This window comes from Bombus terrestris, chromosome 5, assembly GCF_910591885.1.
Source record: "Bombus terrestris chromosome 5, iyBomTerr1.2, whole genome shotgun sequence".
Taxonomy (NCBI): Eukaryota; Metazoa; Arthropoda; class Insecta; order Hymenoptera; family Apidae; genus Bombus; species Bombus terrestris.
Window position 1 is genome coordinate 7,336,995 of NC_063273.1, and position 20,341 is coordinate 7,357,335.

The 20,341-nt window shown below is 32.2% G+C and overlaps 4 protein-coding genes across 6 annotated transcripts; 2 read left to right on the forward strand and 2 right to left on the reverse strand.

Moving 5' to 3' along the window:
• Positions 1 to 36: 36 nt before the first annotated feature.
• LOC110119307 lies at positions 37 to 2,921 on the forward strand. Its single transcript, XM_020863143.2, has one exon. The coding sequence runs from the start codon at positions 43 to 45 to the stop codon at positions 1,831 to 1,833; it is 1,791 nt and encodes a 596-aa protein (XP_020718802.1). The 5' UTR covers positions 37 to 42; the 3' UTR covers positions 1,834 to 2,921.
• Positions 2,922 to 2,996: 75 nt separating this feature from the next.
• Positions 2,997 to 7,674, reverse strand: LOC100651247 (ankyrin repeat and zinc finger domain-containing protein 1). Of its 2 annotated transcripts, XM_003395432.4 has the most exons (14): positions 7,533 to 7,674; positions 6,990 to 7,365; positions 6,755 to 6,895; positions 6,201 to 6,407; positions 5,822 to 6,126; positions 5,583 to 5,697; positions 5,368 to 5,513; positions 5,078 to 5,303; positions 4,736 to 5,005; positions 4,455 to 4,658; positions 4,102 to 4,378; positions 3,878 to 4,019; positions 3,624 to 3,797; positions 2,997 to 3,550 (listed from the first exon to the last, which is right to left on the reverse strand). In XM_003395432.4, exons 3-14 carry the CDS (start codon positions 6,852 to 6,854, stop codon positions 3,377 to 3,379), a joined length of 2,340 nt encoding a protein of 779 aa, XP_003395480.2. In that variant the 5' UTR covers positions 6,855 to 6,895; positions 6,990 to 7,365; positions 7,533 to 7,674; the 3' UTR covers positions 2,997 to 3,376. The 2 variants fall into 2 exon arrangements, with proteins under 2 accessions (XP_003395480.2, XP_048261864.1); XM_048405907.1 differs by lacking the exons at positions 6,755 to 6,895; positions 6,990 to 7,365; positions 7,533 to 7,674 and adding an exon at positions 6,520 to 6,655.
• Positions 7,675 to 7,871: 197 nt separating this feature from the next.
• Positions 7,872 to 17,513, forward strand: LOC100649572 (kinesin-like protein KIF21A). Of its 2 annotated transcripts, none has more exons than XM_003395419.4 (16): positions 7,872 to 8,004; positions 9,247 to 9,631; positions 9,773 to 10,219; positions 10,297 to 10,405; positions 10,505 to 10,708; positions 10,813 to 11,114; positions 11,214 to 11,457; positions 11,560 to 12,461; positions 12,526 to 12,872; positions 12,947 to 13,135; positions 13,208 to 13,327; positions 14,401 to 14,569; positions 14,628 to 14,733; positions 14,838 to 15,392; positions 15,482 to 15,749; positions 15,959 to 17,513. In XM_003395419.4, the coding sequence occupies exons 1-16, from the start codon at positions 7,970 to 7,972 to the stop codon at positions 16,029 to 16,031; spliced, it is 4,455 nt and encodes a 1,484-aa protein (XP_003395467.1). In that variant the 5' UTR covers positions 7,872 to 7,969; the 3' UTR covers positions 16,032 to 17,513. The 2 variants fall into 2 exon arrangements, with proteins under 2 accessions (XP_003395467.1, XP_003395466.1); XM_003395418.4 differs by having other exon boundaries at positions 16,778 to 17,513.
• On the reverse strand, positions 17,284 to 20,323 carry LOC100643039 (bifunctional arginine demethylase and lysyl-hydroxylase PSR). Its single transcript, XM_048405915.1, has 7 exons — positions 19,593 to 20,323; positions 19,420 to 19,514; positions 18,745 to 18,950; positions 18,392 to 18,674; positions 17,896 to 18,251; positions 17,572 to 17,804; positions 17,284 to 17,441 (listed from the first exon to the last, which is right to left on the reverse strand). Exons 2-7 carry the CDS (start codon positions 19,490 to 19,492, stop codon positions 17,414 to 17,416), a joined length of 1,179 nt encoding a protein of 392 aa, XP_048261872.1. The 5' UTR covers positions 19,493 to 19,514; positions 19,593 to 20,323; the 3' UTR covers positions 17,284 to 17,413.
• Positions 20,324 to 20,341: the final 18 nt, after the last annotated feature.

Here is a 20,341-nt window from a genome sequence, read left to right on the forward strand (position 1 = left end):
CACGACAAAAGATCCGGAGGTTCGGCCGACCGCCGTATAAGAATGTCTCAACCTACGTTGAACTTGAGCTTCAGCGGTATCAATTTTGTTGGGATGAATCGTAGCTCTAGATTGTCTTACACAAGTCTTAAAGCAGCTTCCGGGGATAATAGTATTAATGAAGAAGAGAGATTATCAGCACGAAGCGCGCCGTTCGGCGGAGGAAGCTCGAGAGGAAGCTTAACGATGGATCAAGGTACCTCGAGATTGTCTCAACCAGATGTAACAAGGTTTATCTTACGTCAGGATGTACCAGGGAAACGAGATCGCCTTTCTCAATCCACTTTAGTTATCGGTGATTACCATCCTGGTCGTGGTCAACAGAGATTATCTCAACCTTGCCTAAGTACAGGGAAAGATCTCAATTTACCCACGATGGTTTTCCATTCTCCCTCTCCACCGCCTACCAAGCATAAAAGATTTTCTCCTGCCATACACGCTAGCCAGAGAGATCGTCTGTCGCAGTTGGACATTGGTGCTAAATATAGGAACTTCAAGGAGTCGGCTGTGACGAAATTTAATCGAGATAGATTCTCAATACCGGAACTCGAGACACAAAACGATCTTAGGTTAATAGCAGGTACGCCGAAGCAAAGATTTAGTTTGGACAGTCAACTGACACGTAATCAGGATGTGACTCGGTCCAGACTATTACCGATAGCTAGTTCACCTATCAGTGAACACCAGCAACCTAAGATCGACGAACAAGTAGGAATTCCTGGAGGTAAACTCAAAAGTCCCGCTAGAGAAGGCCTTGGGAGTGTACTTGTGGCAAGCACAACTCCGATCCTACCACCAAGCGAAAGACAATTATTATCAGCCGAACTAAATAAAATAACGACTGCAATTGCTTCGACACCGCCAGCTACAACACAACAGAAGAGTCAGACAACGCTTAGGACAAGCAAACTTCACAGATCAGTCTCACCGATTCCTAATAGGGAAAGGATGTCGGTGCCCGAAATAAGGAATTCGAGTCTGCGTCGATTGCTTGATCCGCCAACAAGGCAAAGACACAGTATTACAGGCAATCTGAGGCAGAGTATAATTTCTCCGATCAAACCTCTCGACTTTGGCAGAAAGTCACCGAAACATTTATTCGAGGAGGCTCTGGAAAGATTTCGGAAGGATGAGAAAGAAGAAAATCGGAAGAACGAAATTTCGAATTCGGAAACTCTTATCGATATTGTTGATGAACCTAAACATATTCAGAAACATTACTCGTACACATACGAAACAGATGACAATTCCTCGATACTTGGAAAGATAAGCATGTCCGCGATACCGAAGAAGAAATATTTAGAAAGTAATTTTGATGAAAACGAACAGGTAATCACTACGGTGATAGAAACAGACGTACCAATGATTATAGCCAATCCAAAGTACGTGAAGAAATCGTCTTACTCGAGCGAGACCCCGAAGTGGATTAAAAAGTATTTAGAAAGCGAAAGTCCAAAAGTAGGAAGAAAGACGACGAGCAACAAAGAAAAGTCTAACAGAAGAAATAGTCGAAGGAAAAGCTCTTTGGAATCGGTGGAAGGCGAGAAAATTACAGATAAAGTTCGTTCGAAGTCGGTGAGTAGCGGTGAAAGGAGTCCGATGCTGAAGAACACCGGCATACAGTCCGAATTGAAGAACATGAAGAACACGTACGTAAGAATTCTCCCATCGAATAAAATTCAAGAGAACAGGTATGAGGTAAAGGTAGATAACAACTGGATCGATGGAAATATTCACGGACTGTATGGCGATGAATGCGACGATACGGATTCCGATGATTCCACGTCCATTTAAATTGAACTAACGATACTAATCATAACGATAGAATAGATAAAACAAGAAAATTTTATCCAACTAATCTATGACATTTATAAATTGATGTAGTGAGAGATTAACAAAAATTTCATATTCTGTACTTAAACCATTCAAACGGTATCAATTTTATGAAAATTAATATTTTCAGTAGTTACCAATCAAAGACCATTTTAATAGGTAACAGTTTGATTAGCCTAAAGCACACTTTGAGAACGAAATAACGAAAACTGACATGCCGATCTCAAATATTTTCTCATATTGTTATTTACATCATGAACTAATAATTGTGACCGATAGAAATCAACTGGAAAAAGATTTATATTTATGAAGACAACTTTTGGATCTCTATGTATTATTTTTATTCGAATCAAAGAGTGTTGTTTCTATCCGAATAAAATTAAGATAACTTGTAAATACTTGAATTATATTCAGTCATGCTTACTACAAAATGCATAGCTAACAAATTTTAAAGGAATTCCAAACACCGGTTTCTATTTTATTTTCGTTATTCATAATTCGTGTCTAAAATATAAAAGTTTTTAACGCTTACTGCTGTGAATGAAAAGTCAATGAAAACATATTCTAGCTACTGTTAGCACGTCAAATACATAAACTGTATGAAATGTACATTTTCTCGTCAATATACCACCGATATTAAATTCCCACGATTTTACAGTATGAGTGTTGGAAAATTTATATTTTCTTTTTTTTCTATACTAGTCAGCAATGAGATTCACGTGTGAATGCCATCTCAAATTCCTATTAAATTTCAATCTTATAAAAATAATCCAAATGGCTCGTTCTTCGCATGAACGTTACATTATATATTGATATGTACTGCAATGTTATGATATTATAATGGTAAAACGTAATCGATGTAATGTTATAATATCGTAAACTCTGAATGAATGTAATATTGCGGTCATGAATGTGAAAGTTAGTTACTGTTTATCGTAAACATAAAATGTTAGTTCTTTATGTATGTCATTTAGTATATAATTAAAAATGTTATACCAAAGATGTAACCAAAGTAAAAAGTATATAAAATGTATTTAATTTTTAACAAATATGAGTTCGGCATATCTCATATTTTCAAAAAGGAAGATGAATGAAATTCATGAATTATAAAATATTTCATCACATTCTTGCTAAAATCCATATATTATTATAAAAATTCTTGTACGTACATCAAGTGGCATTTTATAGTCTCTTCCCAAAACTTGAAACATACATGCAAGAAATTTTATCTGAACAACACAATAAATATGCATCACGTGTATTGCAGAACATAAAATACTCTAAATTTACATATCCATATTATTTTGAACACAGAGTTCCTAAATTTTGATCATCATATTGTGATTATTCAATTCTTTTTTCATTATTGAAAAAAGTATACATACATTTAAATCTAGTCCTTTATAAGAAATACGTCATTTTTATAACCTGTACTTGATAAAAAAAATAAGGCTAGATCATGAAAAAGTACATAAATTACGGTTTCAAATGCAAAAAAGCGCCATCAGATAACAACTTTGTTGTGAAGACGATGTTCCTTTAGGCACGGCATAGAACAGAAACGATTGGAATTATACTCAAAAGGCACTTGACCTGCCATATTCACACCGCATTGAAAGCATCTTGAAATCATGGTGCAGCCTTGGTTTAAAATACGTTGCTCTGCAGCTAAAGCTCTCTGTGATAGAAACGTTTAACGATTTAATTTATTAGTACTAAATGGTTGTACAATTAATCTTTAAAATATGTACCTTTTCTCTGTCACTAAGACTAAGATATCTTTGCTTTGTATCTTCTTCTTGTTTTTTAAGTTCAAATTCTTTTCTCTTCAATTTATCTTTCTCCCGTTTTATTTTTCTTTGTTGTCTCTTTTTTTCTAATTCCTCTTGTTCTATTTCATCAGTAAGTGGGCCAGGTATTTGAGACTTTATAACAAACACATATAATTTTATACGTAATAATGACATCTTAATAAATGAAAGATAGAGAAATATATAGTAAATACTTTGCTATAATTGAACTTGTCAGGATAAGCGCCCATAAATCTTCTAAAAGTATTTCTGGTTTCCTTATCATTTGCCGCAGCATATGGTGTTTGTAGCTTCTTATTTTTATTGCAAGGATCTGATCCAATTTCTAGTAATTGCCTAAAACAGGTAAACTTGATAAAAATTTTGTAAAACAAAACAATAGTTACATCAGCATACTAATTTCTAACTACTAATATACCACACTAATTTCAAGTGTCCACCCAAAGCTGCTACATGTAACATCGTATTACCATCTTCATTAGCATCATTTACCAATTTCTTCACATCATCTTTGTTTACAATTGAATTAAAATCTACAGTTACGTCCTCTTGATTTTGTTCTTCCAACTCCACAAACTTTTTTACTTGAATTACGAGATCATTAATTACAGATGATAATAATTCACCATCACCTAATTTACATGCAGACCATAATTTAACTTTAGCGTTGGTTAAAGTTTCGTTCAGTACGCATTCTGAAAATGCAAGTATTTTTATATATGTAAAAAGATATGATCATTAAAAGAACATAATATATATACATGTATTCACCATCTTTTTTCGTCTTTTTCTTCTGACGACGAGCTTTTTTATTCTTCATGTATCTTGGCACAGTATCTTGAAAGGCGAGTAAATTTTCATTAAATTCTACTTCCAATTCTTGTTCAATTAATGAAACATCCATTGGAATATTAGAAGTTCCTGTTTGATCCAATTCTGATTCCGAAGACGATTGTGCTAACCTAGCAATGATATCTGCAATACGAGATCAAATGAAAATTCAATTAATTATTTAATTGTATCTCATATTCAAAATATTTTAATTTTCGTACCGGGTAAAGGGCGACATGGACTTTTTCTTGGTTTTGCTCTATCTATATGAGATCGAGAATTCTTATGTTGTCTTTCGGGAGATGCTTGAGCGGGAATTTTATTCTTATCGCTATCTTGTGGATTACGTGCGTTATTGGTAGCATTAGAATCATACTCTACATTCTCTATTTTCTCCAGAATTTCGCTAGATACATCAGCTTTTGAAACTTTTTTTCTAAGAGGTTGACGTGGTGAAATAGGAAAAGAATCTGTAAAATCAGATGCAGAGCCTGTAACATACACCATTAGTAAGATAAATATGAATATATTTTAATATTTGAAACACAATATCAAAATCATACCATAAATTTCCATGGAACTTAAAATGTCATACACTCTTTTAACTTCACTAAATGTTGCTCTACGAGTAGGAAAAGGTAGTGGCCTTAATCTTAAGTCATTCTTATCTAAAGGTGGATTTTTTCCTCCAAATAATACAGTACGATTATATGGACCAACTGCTCTATATAAAATTAGAGAGGAATTACTGATATGAGATGACCATGATTCAAGTATATCTTGCACATGCTGAAAATAAATAATTAGTGAATATGATGAAAATAGTCCCTATCTAAATTTACTAACTATATACCTGAAGGAGAGATGCTTCATTATAACGACGTAAACTAGCTCCAGCACTCTTTGGATGATTAGCTGTTGTACGTGAACTTTGAGCAAAGCCCTGTTTTGCGCGTACTGTATAAGAATGAAATGTTTTGTGCACAATAGGTTCTCCATCTAAAGCAGATAGATATTTCCTTATAATTCCAATATATAAAATATTTCTTTATACATTAAAACTAATACCTTGAAACACAGCTGCAGCAAAATGTCCTCCACCAATCATGATGACAGTCCATGTTGTTTGTCTCCCACTGTCCAGTGCCTGAGCAATCATCTCATTGTCTACCTCTGGAATTTCCTAAAATGTAATTGCATCTCTCCTGATCTGGCAAGTATAGACACGCCAAGTGACTCTAACAAAGTAGATCAAATTACAGAATAATATCATAGACAAACATGTCTACTATTATAAATGAACAGACCTTCTTGTTGTGAAGTAAGCATCTATATATACTAAATATATTTCCATCATCATTCTCAAAAAAAACTTTTGAATGACGATTTGCAGTGACTAATAAAGCCTCAACTTTTTTCTCTTTGATAATGTCATCACAATATTCTGTATCAGAACTATCAGAAACTGACTCTGTATTTTTTCCTTTTTTTTCAATTTTCTTATTTTTAATGGAGATTTTATTTTCACAATGACCAAATCCTGTTTCTGAAGCATATGTCTCATCTTCATTTTCAGATTCTACATCACTTCCAGATAAACTCGAAACATTGCCTACAATGTTAACAACGATATGTTTTTCATAGTATACGTTAAGTATACAAAAAAGCTAAGTTCTTTGGTAATACCTTCATCAGCTAAAAGATTAAATTTATCTTCATTAATAGGTCTTAATCCATTCAAACGCTGTTTTAAATTATACCGGTGCCAATCTAACTTATAATGCAGTCTTTGTTGTGCTTTATCTTCAAATATAGTATTACAAAATGAACAACTTAAGGAATCAGATACAACTAAATCATCAAGTTGACTTATCATTCTCTCACTTCCTGAAACTAATATAATAGTGCTTTTAACTTCACTTCATAAATTCGTCTATTATATTATCAATAATATCGTTCTTAATCATTTGTAATTTTCGAATTCGTAGAAAGAAAATGCTTTAACCTTAGAAACATATGGTTTCTATATATTTGAAAATTCTGAAACATCCAACTCGAAACAGTCAACTCGAATGACGTAATTAAACAGTGAATACACAAAATAGTTAAAGTGATTAATAGATATCCTTAGCTTTAAAAAATATAAGTAAAAATTTTAATAGTAAGTATTCACATACAAACATAAATTTGTATCAAATAACATTTAAATAAAAATAGATATATATCCTAAGCTTAATTACCAGATGACGATCGCGATTGCATACATTGTGCAACTTTAATACCCTTTGTAATTCTGTTAAAATCTTTCTGGTTGTATATTTTAAATATTTGATGATCCATTATCTACGTTATCTAAGCTTCCAATCAAAGACGATATAAGCCTGAAAAAATGAAGCACAATCACCGATAAAATAAAGAAAAAGATATAATAAACTTTAATTTGAAATAAAAGATGACAAGAAAATTTCTGATTACCCAATAATGTAATAGGAGAACCACAACGTTCCACTCACGGTCGCATGAACCGTGGTTCTACTATCTTTTCTACATATATTATATAGTTCACTTCACGATAATTAGATGTCAAGATTGAACTATACAGTTTGATACCCGATGTCACTCAGTAATTAGTTACACTTATGTTAATGTCACTAACTTTTTCATTCGAAAAGAAAATAGTTTGATTGAAGTAAAATTTTAATATTATAAATAGAATACACACTTTCAGATTTAAATAATAATTACACTCTATCTTAATTCAGTCATGATAGGTAGAAGATTACATCATCAAATATATTATCTCTTGTACATATGTTGTAATCAATGTAATGTTTAAATAACTGCTGGAAATCTAAAATGTAATTGAAAAATATTAGTTATTAAATATAGACGGATTCTATTACAATTTGGATAATATCACGGTAACACAAAATATAGAACAGAGGCTTTAGAGGCCCTTTATTATTTTACCATCATTCCCAGTATTATCGACTCAACATACAACAAATAAGAACTTACCAACAAATGATATATGTAATATAATTTCTGAGTGACAGAGAATCGTTAACAGTTTCAAGAATTGTCAATAGATGATGCTACATAATCGGTTTATGCCATAAAGAATCAAAGATGTCTGTCACGTATGACTTCAATCCAAGATCTATACAGTCCTTGGGTCGACGCGACTAGCGTAGAGATTTTTCTTTCGTTATGAGAAATGTTTGAGTGGATTTCACAATTGTCTGTGCGCGCGTCCACGACGAAAAATGCGGAATTTTCACGGTCGCCGCATCTAATAACGCGTGCGCATTCAGTATATCTGCGTATCGAAAAATTATAGCCCCGTCGCCTAATAGTTTCGGCCTAATCGCACCAATTTCTCGTTGATTTCTCCAGTGAGATTTTATTCTTTCTGCTTTCACATCCTAAAGAGTTGCACAATATTCAATATCGAGATGTCTGATGATACAAGTGTACGCGTTGCCGTACGGTAAGTCCAGGTTTTCTATTAAAACATCAATTCATCAAATTGTTTTTGTGCAAGACATTCTGTCAAGTAGGCTACATTGTCGCAAACTAAGCTACTAAAACGACATACGCGGTGACAGCTTATATCACCGATGTGATACAGTTAATAATAACTGTAAGATTCGCGGGAGGTATTATTCGAATTCAAAACGTAAAAATTTTGCTGTAAAAAATGCTGTACTTTTCCAATGTTTCCGTGATTTACGCGTATTGTCATTATATATTCTTTCCCGGTGTATCTTATCTATTACTATAGATATGTATTTTTTCTTTCACTTGGGATCCATTGTTACGAATCCAATAATTAGAATTGCGAAAGGCATTGATTCCTGTTACACTTTCACGATTTTAGAAAATTCCTCTATTTAGACCGTTTCAACATGATTACAAATTTCTCCGAATATCCTTACTAAAACAGTTGCACGAATTAACTATCGACATATTCATATGTTTCTTAACATCCTTAATTTTTTTATTCACTTCTTTAAAATTATTTATTTTATTAATAAACACATAACGATATGTAAATGCGATATTTGTCATTAATATTTTTCGTCTTTATCTTCCAAATGTCCCTGTTATTTTTCGATGAAGTTATTTTATAATTGAAATGCCGTCAGCATTCTTTTTTACGCAGTACTGCATTGCGTATTTTAATCGCATAATATCTCCTTTTAAAGAATTAGATGCGTAGGTCGTAGGCTTTATTACCGGTTGTATAACGAACGACGAACATGCATCTCGATTTCTGATGAATGAATTTTTCCTCCCCCACCATATTTTCTTCGTTTCTTCATAACTTATTCGATTTCAAATTGTTTGTATTAGTCATTCCTACCTTTATCCATCTGGTCCTTTCCTTATTTGAATATTTTCAAATTGTTCTTTAGCTGCATTCTTCGTGCATTTTGTTGTATATATTTCTTCTTACCATCGCGCGGGATTTTTATTACAGTAACAGCTGATACGTTGTGTACGATGATGTTGATTATAACACATTAAATGTGACTACACGTAATACATTATATATGAATACGAATACGAATTGATTAAACGTAATTTATATATGAAAAATAAAAATCACTTGTACTTTTTCTTTTTATATTCATTGTTTATATTCGTATTTAATCTTTAATATTTAATTTTCTTCTATCGAAATATTAAGAAATTTCGGTAATTCATAATTTATTGTTATTAATCACAGAATAAGGCCTCAAGTAGCACGTGAAGTAATTGACATGTGTAGAATTTGTACTCAAGTACCTCCAGGAGAACCCCAAGTCTTTCTTGGACCAGACAAGGCCTTTACATATGATTATGTTTTTGATACTGGTGTTGGACAAAGCACAATTCATGAAACATGTGTTGCACGTTTGGTAGAAGGTGCATTAGATGGATATAATGCAACTGTTCTTGCATATGGTCAAACTGGATCTGGTAAAACATATACTATGGGTACTGGATTTGATGTGGAAGTAGGTGAAGCTGTAGTTGGAATTATTCCAAGAGCTATTAGACACCTGTTCAATGGTATTGCGGAAAAACAACAGCAGGCTAGAGAACGTGCACAAATGCCTCCAGAATTTAAGGTTTACAAAGAAATTTTGTATACAATTCTAAATCCATGTTACTTCACTGAAATAAATTATTCTACTTATGAGTGAAATTTAATATTTCATAAGATAAAATGTTTCTTCTATATAAATTGTTTTCTTTGTGTGTTATAATAGGTTACTGCACAATTTTTGGAATTGTATAATGAGGACTTGAAAGATTTACTAGGACCTGGTGGTCCTAGGGGTGGTGCTCGTATTCATGAAGATCCCTCAGGCAATATTCATTTAGCTGGAGTGGAACCACGAATTGTTACTAGTCCAGAGGAAGCATTAGAATATTTAAGATTAGGAGCATTGTCACGTACAACTGGATCTACCCAAATGAATACCCAGTCATCAAGATCACATGCAATATTTACACTATATATAAAGCAGCAAAGATATGTAAAAGTTGAAGATCCAGATGCTGATGTTGATACAAGTGGCTCTGAACCTGCTGGTGAATTTGAAACTTTAACTGCAAAATTTCATTTTGTAGATTTAGCTGGATCAGAAAGGCTAAAAAGAACTGGTGCTACTGGAGATAGAGCAAAAGAAGGGATTTCTATAAATTGTGGACTGGTAATGTATTGATAATTTTATAGGAGAACTACACAATATTGTAATCACCATCAGAACAATTATTTTTTGTATTATAGTTGGCTTTAGGTAATGTAATTTCTGCACTTGGTGATAAGACAAAAAGAGCTTTGCATGTACCATACAGAGATTCAAAGCTAACAAGGCTACTTCAAGATTCACTAGGAGGTAATAGAATCATAAATATATTTATAAAATACATACTTTTATTCTAATTGTATTAATTTATCAATTCTAATTGTATTAATTTATGTACAATGGTTGTAGGTAACAGTCAAACTGTTATGATAGCCTGTGTATCACCAAGTGATAGAGATTTTATGGAAACTTTAAGTACTCTGAAGTATGCAAACAGAGCAAGGAACATAAAGAATAAAGTTACAATTAATCAAGATAAGAGTTCAAGAACAATTGCTTCTCTTAGAAGAGAAATACAGCAGCTTCAATTAGAATTAATGGAATATAGGCAAGGTAAATGTATAAAATATTATATGGATATGGAGAATTGGTTTTTATAACATATCAAATTTATTATGAAAAGTTAAAATTTTAATTTGTTATTTATTTTTTATTAGGAAAAAGAGTTGTTGGTGAAGATGGTATAAACGATGCTTGGCATGAAAATCAAATGTTGAATAGTGAATTACAGAGTCTTCGTACTAGAGTAAAAGCCCTTTCAGAAACAGTTGAAGCATTGACAGCAAAGAATGTTCTTCTGCAGGCAGAAAAAGATACCGGTCAATGGTTGTCATCAACAGGTGAAAATCCTGAAGTGACGAGTTTAATACAAGGATATTTGCAAGAAATAGAAGAATTAAGAGCTCGTCTTTTAGAAGCAGAAGCTATGTATCAGCAATTGAAGAAACGTCAAATACAGGTATAATAGCACATACATAATGGCATATAGTAATAGCAGATACATATGTTATTGACCTATGTAGCAATTGATTTTCTAATGGCGTTTCAATTCATACAGGTTAATGCTGCCAACCCCTATGGTGACTCTGGATACATATTTCATAGTGACTCTACATCAGTATTAAATGATGCTAAGAAAGAACTACAAAAAGAAATCGAAACATTAACTGCATTAAAGGAACAACATGGACATACTTCCAATATTGTTGGGAAAACAGGAGATGAAACAGAAGGTGATGATACAGAAGCTGGGCAAGATTCTGTAAGCGAAGATGATTCGGATGATGATTCCGATAGAAAAGGTATATAAATATATATATATATATATATATATATATATATATATCATAATTATATATATAATTTAGATAATATATAATTATATATAATATAATGTTTTGTAGAAGAAGACGAAGAAGAGGCAGCTATGGGTCGTGAATTGGAAGCTTTAACGTCAGATATTGATGTAAAACAACGACTAATACAAGAACTTGAACTTTCTCAACGGCGTTTACAAACTATGAAGCAACATTACGAAGATAAACTTGCTCAATTACAGGCTCGAATCAGAAATACCCAAGAAGAAAGAGATAAGGTGTTGCAATCATTACAACAACAACCAATACCACCAACAGAAAAAGTGAAAAAATTACGCGATGAATATGAAAAGAAACTTTCTGCTATGCAAAAAGAAGTACGACTTTTGCAATCTGCAAAGAAGGAACATGCGAGGCTACTTAAGAGTCAATCTCAGAATGAAAACAGGTTAAGAGGGCTTCGAAATGAACTGGCAGAGATGAAGCGAGCAAAAGTAAAACTTCTGAATAAAATGCGTGAAGAAGCACAGAGACATAAAGAAAATGAGTTGAGACGTAATAGAGAAATAGCACAATTGCGTAAGGAAAGTAGGAAGAATGCAAATACGATTCGAACGCTTGAGGCAGATAAAAGAATGAAAGAAGTAGTTCTTAGACGCAAACAAGAAGAAGTTTCAGCGTTAAGAAAACGAGACAGAGGTCTAAGCCAAAAGGCTGCCGGTAGAGCACCTCCTAAACCAATTAACCCAAAAGCATTAAAACAAAGGTGGCAAACATTTGAAAGAACCATTGCTAAGCAAGCATTGGCTAAGCAGGCAGCTGCAGAAACGGAGAGAGAAATGGAAAGACTTCTTCAAGAACGAGAAGAACTAGGTAGAGAACTTGAAAAGCTTCAAAAACACAGAAATGTTATAGAAAGTTCGAGAGGTGACACAATCGACATAGATGAAGAAATTGATAATGTGAGAAGTAAAATTAGCTATCTACAGGTAACTTTTTTTTCTTATATTAGCCAAATTAATGTTGCTTTGTTCTTCAAGTTATTTTTTACAGGATAGTATCTCTGAATGTCAACGTGATATGATGGAAATGGGAGATGGTGAAGGCGAAGGGGAACCTGGTGTTGAAGCTCTTATATCAACGATTCAGTCGGTAGATGAGGCTCAGTATTTATTACAAAGAATGCTAGCTTTTACTGTCGAGCAAAGTTGCATGGCTGCACAAAAGCAGCTTGAAGTCAGAGACATGGAATCAAGACTAAATCAAGTTGCGCAAGAAAGTGATGTGCAACATCAATTGTTGGAGCACGTGTTGCGAGACAGAGATCTTTTATCGCTTACGAATAATCATAGTACTATGAATTATAGTCCACCTAGTTCTAGGAGTTCATCACCAGATAAGTAAGTCATACACTATTTTTTTAATACCTCTTAGTAATATCTATTAGTAATATTTATTTAATTTGAAATATTAGTGAAAATTACACTCAAGTTATTGTTGGAGAGGAAAAACAACGTAATAATAAAGTACGCAGAAGGACTACACAACCTCAAGAGCTCCTTTATGGAGTTCAAGCTAATCCAGATAATTTAAAGACAGAAGAACAAAATCAAAGTCATAATCATCCACTTACGAGGGTGCCTAGTGCACCTGGTAGTTTAAAGTAAGTACAGTTATTCTCCAATAACTTAATCATGTAATGTGAAATATAAAATGAACATTTTTCTTTCGTAAGAGGATTGGTTTTAACCAGAAGTCATGGTAGCATAAGTGGTGGATCCCCGACTCTAAGTCGACGTGATAGTACATCGCCAAGGCCGCTGCGACGACCGCTTCATCCTGGTGGAGGCTCCATGTGAGTGATAATCCTGCAGCACGTCCTAATTTTTATATTCTTTGTATATCTTTGTCTTGACGCCTTGTTTCATGCACTACTGGTTAATTTTTTTTCTTAAAAAAATCTGTATCATTCTCGACAAGTACATTTATTAATATTTTCATCATGAGATTTTAATTTTGTTTGAACTATAGCCAGAAAAGGTGTACCAGTGACATAATTTCTTTTGTTATAAACACAAGAAAGTATGTATTAAGGGAATTGACTTTATTAAAAATTATTTCTTTTGATTCTATATTTTTTTTCACATTTTGTTTACGTTAATAATTTACAAAATAAGATTACTAACATACAAATTGTTGCATTAGACAAGAAGATACAATTTGTACAAAATTTTATATCTCATACGAAATGCATTTGAAAATTCGTTAGTTTTCGGGAAATTTGGTAATAATAACATTTTATTTATTGTTCTTACTACAGGTACCTTATTAAGATTGTTTTAATGCCAAACAATTTGTTCAATGTATTATATACATTTCTATCTCTCTCTAATATAAATATGTATAAATGTCGCAAAATTTTCTATTTGTATAAAACACATTGTTTCGCAAAAGGATCATGAATTTGTATATATGTAAGCAGCTATTTTGTATACATGACAATTAATAAATAAAAGCACAAACACTTAAGGTACACTGTTCTATGAAAATACTTTTAAAAAGCCCCTTGGTGGATCATTCTTTTTTTTGTTTTTTGTTTAAATTTCTTTAAACATTTTCTGTAATGAATCATGATGTGCATTAATTACAGTTTTCTCATAAATTAACCATTTATTATTACAGTTTTTATTTTCCAAGTATCAATGTGTAATATTTTCTTATACTGTAATATATTTAATGTTATACAGATTCATATACTTATAATTCAGCAACACTGTTACTAATTATATTAAAATCAATGTATAATTATATCTTATAATAATGCACTTGCATGATCCATATTGTATTGAGCCAATATAGCTTACCTCGGATTAAAATTGACAAGATTTCCGGCTAACTAACACGCTAACATAACAAACCCTCAACTAGGGAACAAGTAGCACATACAGATGTGTCATCACCTCCTGGATCTCCGACTACATACCGACGGTTCAATAGTCGAGAAGAAAACGTTTTCTCTAGACTAACTGCAAGTAGACAACCAACATCCACAGATCCACAACCTATGAAAGGAATTATTTCTCAATATCAAGGCAAGGTAAATACAGTATGAATGCTGTATTCTATTGGTTGTACATGATGTATATTTTTTTCAGACACAGCCACGAGCTGTTTTGCAATGCACTCATGTTGCCGAAGGACATAGCAAAGCAGTACTGACTATATGTGTAACTTCTGATTTACTCTTCAGTGGTTCAAAAGGTATCAGACGTAAAATAGATATTTAATATCTTTAAAAGTATCCTACATTTCTCTCTTTTTCTCTTTAATACTCTTTATACCTTAATTATGTATAAAATTTTTAGATCGAACTGTCAAAGTATGGGATTTAGGGACAGGAATTGAGAATCTCACATTAAGTGGTCATCCGAATAACGTCGTAGCGGTGAAATATTCACCAATGCATAATTTATTATTCAGTGTTTCTTCAGCATATGTAAAAGTTTGGGATTTGCGTACAGGAAACAGCTGCGTGAAAACTTTATTTTCATCTGGTCAAGCTCAAAGTGGACCACTCGCATTATCAACTCCATCTAGAGTACTTCAAGTTCCTGTTGGTGAAACAACCATTAATGATTTAGTGCTCAGTATAGATGAGCAAGAATTATATACCGCGTCTAGCGATAAAGTCAGAGTATGGGATCTCCGTAAATTAACACACACTGGAAGATTAAGTACACCACATACGGCAGCAGTAATGTGTTTAGCTGTCGCAGATGATGGAAGGGTGATAACAGGTAGCAAAGATCATTTGATATCTCTTGTTGAACCAAATGCATCCGGGCAATCGGTCAGTCTGGCACCTCCACATTATGATGGTGTTCAATGTTTGACAACTTACGAATCGACATTGTTTTCTGGCAAGTATTTTTAAAATCAGGTTTCTAACATCATTATCACCTTTAATACATTCGAGATATTTTTAAAATTTATAATAAACTTTTTTTAGGATCAAGGGATATGTGTATTAAACGATGGGATTTGAGCAGAATGGAACTAGTTCAATCACTAAATAATGCTCACAAAGATTGGATCTTGGGTTTGTGTATGATTAATAATGGATCTATAATGATATCTGGATGCAGAGGGGGTGTGTTAAAAGCCTGGTCTGTACCAAAGGATCAAGCAGAATGTACTCCAATAGGAGAAGTTCGAGCACACGGTACTGCTATCAATGCTGTAACAACTAATCAGCAACACGTTTTTACTGCAAGCAAGTAAGTATGCATTCTTGTATTGTTGCTCATACTAAACTGACCCGAAGCATATTGGAAATATAAGCTGCAATAACATAAAAATTTTACATTATTCTAAATTAACTTTGAGGACTTGATTAGATAAATTATTTTAGATTGAAATATTTGCTCGGGTTCAGTACTTGACATAACTTTCTTGAATGGAATAACATCTAAAATGTTGATTGCAGCTCTGGAGAGGTGAAGCTGTGGCGTATTCCCGATTCCTCATTATCCATGTCTATTTCCACAGTTTCCCTTTAACTTATTTTTCTATTTTGCTGCATAATATTCCTTTGCATTTATAATTTGTTGATGTGGTAATGCGCATGCTTATCCACTCAGCTGTTTTATAAAAGTGTGTGGACATGTTTATCATAAATACATACCATGAATTTTATTTGATAAAATTTTAACTTTTCAGCTGGTAAATATTTATAAAAAAACAGACAACAGTTCGTTTGCTTACACACCTACATACTTGTTTATTATAGTTCCGAAATTATTATTCCATACAATGTAAAGATAAATCATAAAATAATAGTAACTTTAATTTTCTGCCTCAAACGCTTTGACATGTAATTACCATCGAATGTAATGAAAATCGGAAATGCGCTTTAAATTTCTGTAAAATTGTTTATTGATATTACATGGTAGATTAGTTATTGAACATGAAAGAATAACTTAATGATATTTCTTTAAAATTTCATATTTCTTTTACTGATCAATTCTCATTCGTTTCTATCAAAGCTGTGTGTATTGCTTTTTGAAAGTATTTATGCAAGTTTTTAGCAAAAATTTGTCATTAATAGTGTGGTTGCAGTTATGAATGTATTCTATGTAAAACATTTGTTTGATTGAATGAAGTTGTAGTAGAAAATAATACTTGTCATAATCATCGACTTGTATAAGTTAACGAATATGAAAATTTAATTTAATTTCTTGTATTACTTTGCTTCTATGTTATTTACACTCCAATATGGTGCATGCAATATGATGTCGACGTGAAGTGATGCAACAGTGAGGCTGTGGAGCTACTATAAGAGAGATGCAAGAACTTTCCAGAGAAGCAACTCATTGAAAAGCTAATATATGCACTCATTGGAAATGTTGTATTTATTTTGTAATTATATTTTTTTATTTATTTGTTAATTTGTATTAATTTATAACACAATGGATAATTAATTTGAGGATTTGTAATGATAATGCACCTGACTATTGCCTGCTGATGTGTTAATTTCGATATTTTATGTTTGAGATCATATATGTATGATGTGTTTGACACTTTAAATATTTTATAACAAGTTTTGCGTGTACTGCCTTAATGGATATAAGCATTTAACACATGTATAAAATTTATAAATGTAATTTTTAAATAACAAAACGATTCTATAGTATAGAGAAATATGAAGTCCAAAGATGTATTATTAAAAAAATTCATTCAGCAAAAATTAAGTGCATTATCGTGAATTAAGTATAGTATTTAAACAAATTTACTTAATAAGAACAAATTTGGTATTATCTAGCATTTATTTTATTATGAACATGAAGGTCGTAATAATTATAATATTTATTCTTAGTACAAACAATTGTTGGTTAATACTGTACAGTCTGAGGTCTCTGTAGGTCCCATATGCTTGATATTGTCAGGGTTGGCTGTTATTTAGTTTTCTTCTAAAAATTTGAAAACAGTATTATGTCTTATTATACTTATAATTACAAAAAATAAATGGACTAATAATAATATTAAATGTGGTTTTCTTTCAATCCGAAAACTACATATAATAAAATAACAAGTTCCTACCTTTTTTTCTTTTTATGTGTTGTCAATGATTCTTGACCACTGTCATCTGCACTGTCTTCTGATTGACTACTACTACTAGTACTTGAAGAACTACTTGAAGAACCACTAGAAGAATCACTGGCAACACCTGTATCTTCTTTTACATCAATAGTTTCAGCTAATGCTGCTAATTCTGGTTCTTTATCCCTGAGTACTTTTAACCATTTACGTGATAATTTTGGTCTCCCCCGTACCTATAGCAAAATTATTAAAACATACGTATATTATTATACAGCATGTATATTATTTTATTGTGAATTCATTGTTTTATACATAAATTCTTACTGTTTTATGCCACACTACTGGAAAATTCGTACGGGAACAGAAATTTTGAGTAACTGCTATAGTTTCATCAAGATTTAAAACAACATGCCACCAACCACCAGGAACAAAAACAGTTTCACCAGGATTTTGTAAAATCTCTATTGGCAAACAATCTTGTGGCCAGGTAGGCAATTTTGTACGTGGATAAATAACAGAAAACCATGTAATAGCCTCATCTCTTTGTTTACCACCCTCAGCCGCAGATACTTTAAGAAGTTCTCGCGGAGTATGTGTAGGAAATAAACACCACCTTTTATGCCCAGAAATCAGTGCATTCCAGGCACTTGTTCCTAATGGATCTATATGTATGCCTGTACCTATATTCATATTACTTATTCATAACGTAGTCTAAAATAATTGTTTATATAAAGCAGTTATTTATATAGATATCTTTTAAAGCAGGTAATATCATTACTGTAATTTTTTATGATTTTATGAATGTAATTAAAATACTTACCAGACCTAGCAGGTCCCATAACAAACCAACGATATGGCGGTCTTCTATGTTCTCCAGCATATTGAAACAAATCATCACGGAAATATTTAGGAATAACATAATCCTCTAGTAATTTTTTTCGTCTAGGATGTTCACCAAAGGAACTATCAAAGATATATAAAGGTGAATCATCTTCATTATTAAGCATATAGCGTACATAATATTTCATTTTCATTTTTACACTATATCCTTCATTGTCTTCACCACATTTAAACTTTTGATTTCTGTATTTTTTTACTAATCTCTGCATTTTAATAGAAAATTATTAGTTGTAGATAATAATGTATTTTGTAATTAATTTAAAAAACATGTACCTCTATAGTCCATTTATATTGGGCTTTCCAACCATTTTGAACACCTTGTATTATCACAGGTTTGTAAGGTTTCTCATATTTTTCTATAAATTCCTCTGTAGATACTTTAGATTCATCGATACGATCCACATTATCAATGAAATTCCAAAACGATTCAAATTTTTTGCTATAGCCATGTTGGATCCAAGCAGCCTTATCACCAAGTTCTAGAAAAAACATTTAACTATTGTAAAGAAAAGAATAAGAACGATTTTTGAAAGAATGAAACGTTTGAACAATATAAAAATAATAAAATATATTATGTAAACAATGAAGGTTTATTAAGATTTGTATATATTACTGATACTATATAATTTATTATATTTAATGTTTATACAGCAATTTAAACGGTAAACTATTTACGTATAAGTGCATTATATTATATTATTATCGCAATACTTTCAGGAAATTTGGAGTTACATCATCCAAGGTCGGCAAAGATAGTTCGGTCTTGTATCACATATCCAAATTCTGTTTATAACGACGAGCGTCACAAGAAGACAAACGGTGTCTCAATTACTTCTAGTCATACTAGCAATATAAAATAATTCGTCAAGAATAATTGTCTGTTAAAAGTAATTTACGCCCATATCACGTCAACGTATAGGTTATAAAATTAGGTTATGACATGTTTACCTGGTCTAGCTTTCCTTTTAACCTCTTTGATCCTTTTTTTCGCACGGTGATCTAATTTCAATTCGTCCGACATGGCTACACGTTTGTTGTGTTACCTAATTAACCTAGTTTTAATATATTTACAATTTACAATCAAAAAATATGTGCAACACGTCATTCAATGGTAACTGTACTTTTTAGTTCGCATAAGCTCCGTAAGGTGAATCAAAACATCGGTAGATATTTTCACAAGTATATGGAACATTTAGTACAACTTTCTTGTTAATATTTTACTAAGTATATGTTCTTTTTATTTTGATTTCATGTTACACAATTTTTTCAAATGTACATACGGCGTCCAATACATCTTTGACTTTACTACTCAACATGATGACCTTAAATAGCAGAACTAAAGTTCTGTACATTATCTACAGAGGCGCTGATTCTTGTGTGGACTGCCTACGTGACAAATACCATGTTCTATCAATAGGTCATCCCGTAAATGTAATTGCGCTTCTAGAAGTATCGATATCGTAACTTTCGCTCTCATATATACGTAACCATGTATACAGATTATCCTCTTATTTAAAATGAAATATTATTGTATATACTAAAAGGAATAACGGTCCTAAACATTATATGTATATCACATCCCAAACTTTATTCAGTAAACTGAATTTTTCTAATCGTCAATTTGTTATTAACTCCTTATATTATAGCATACATATATAACATAAAAAACAATCTGCTCTGGTGGTCTGATTAATTTCATTAACTGACGGAATTTCATCTCCACTGAGTTTATTTCCTTGCAAATGTAAAATGAATAAAGTGACATTGAAAAAAAATATGAAATAATAACAACACAACAAGAAAGTTGTATCCGCGGTCGAAAGTTCAACGGTTCTAGAGGCGCATGCGCAGTAAAGTAAGTTAGCGCGGA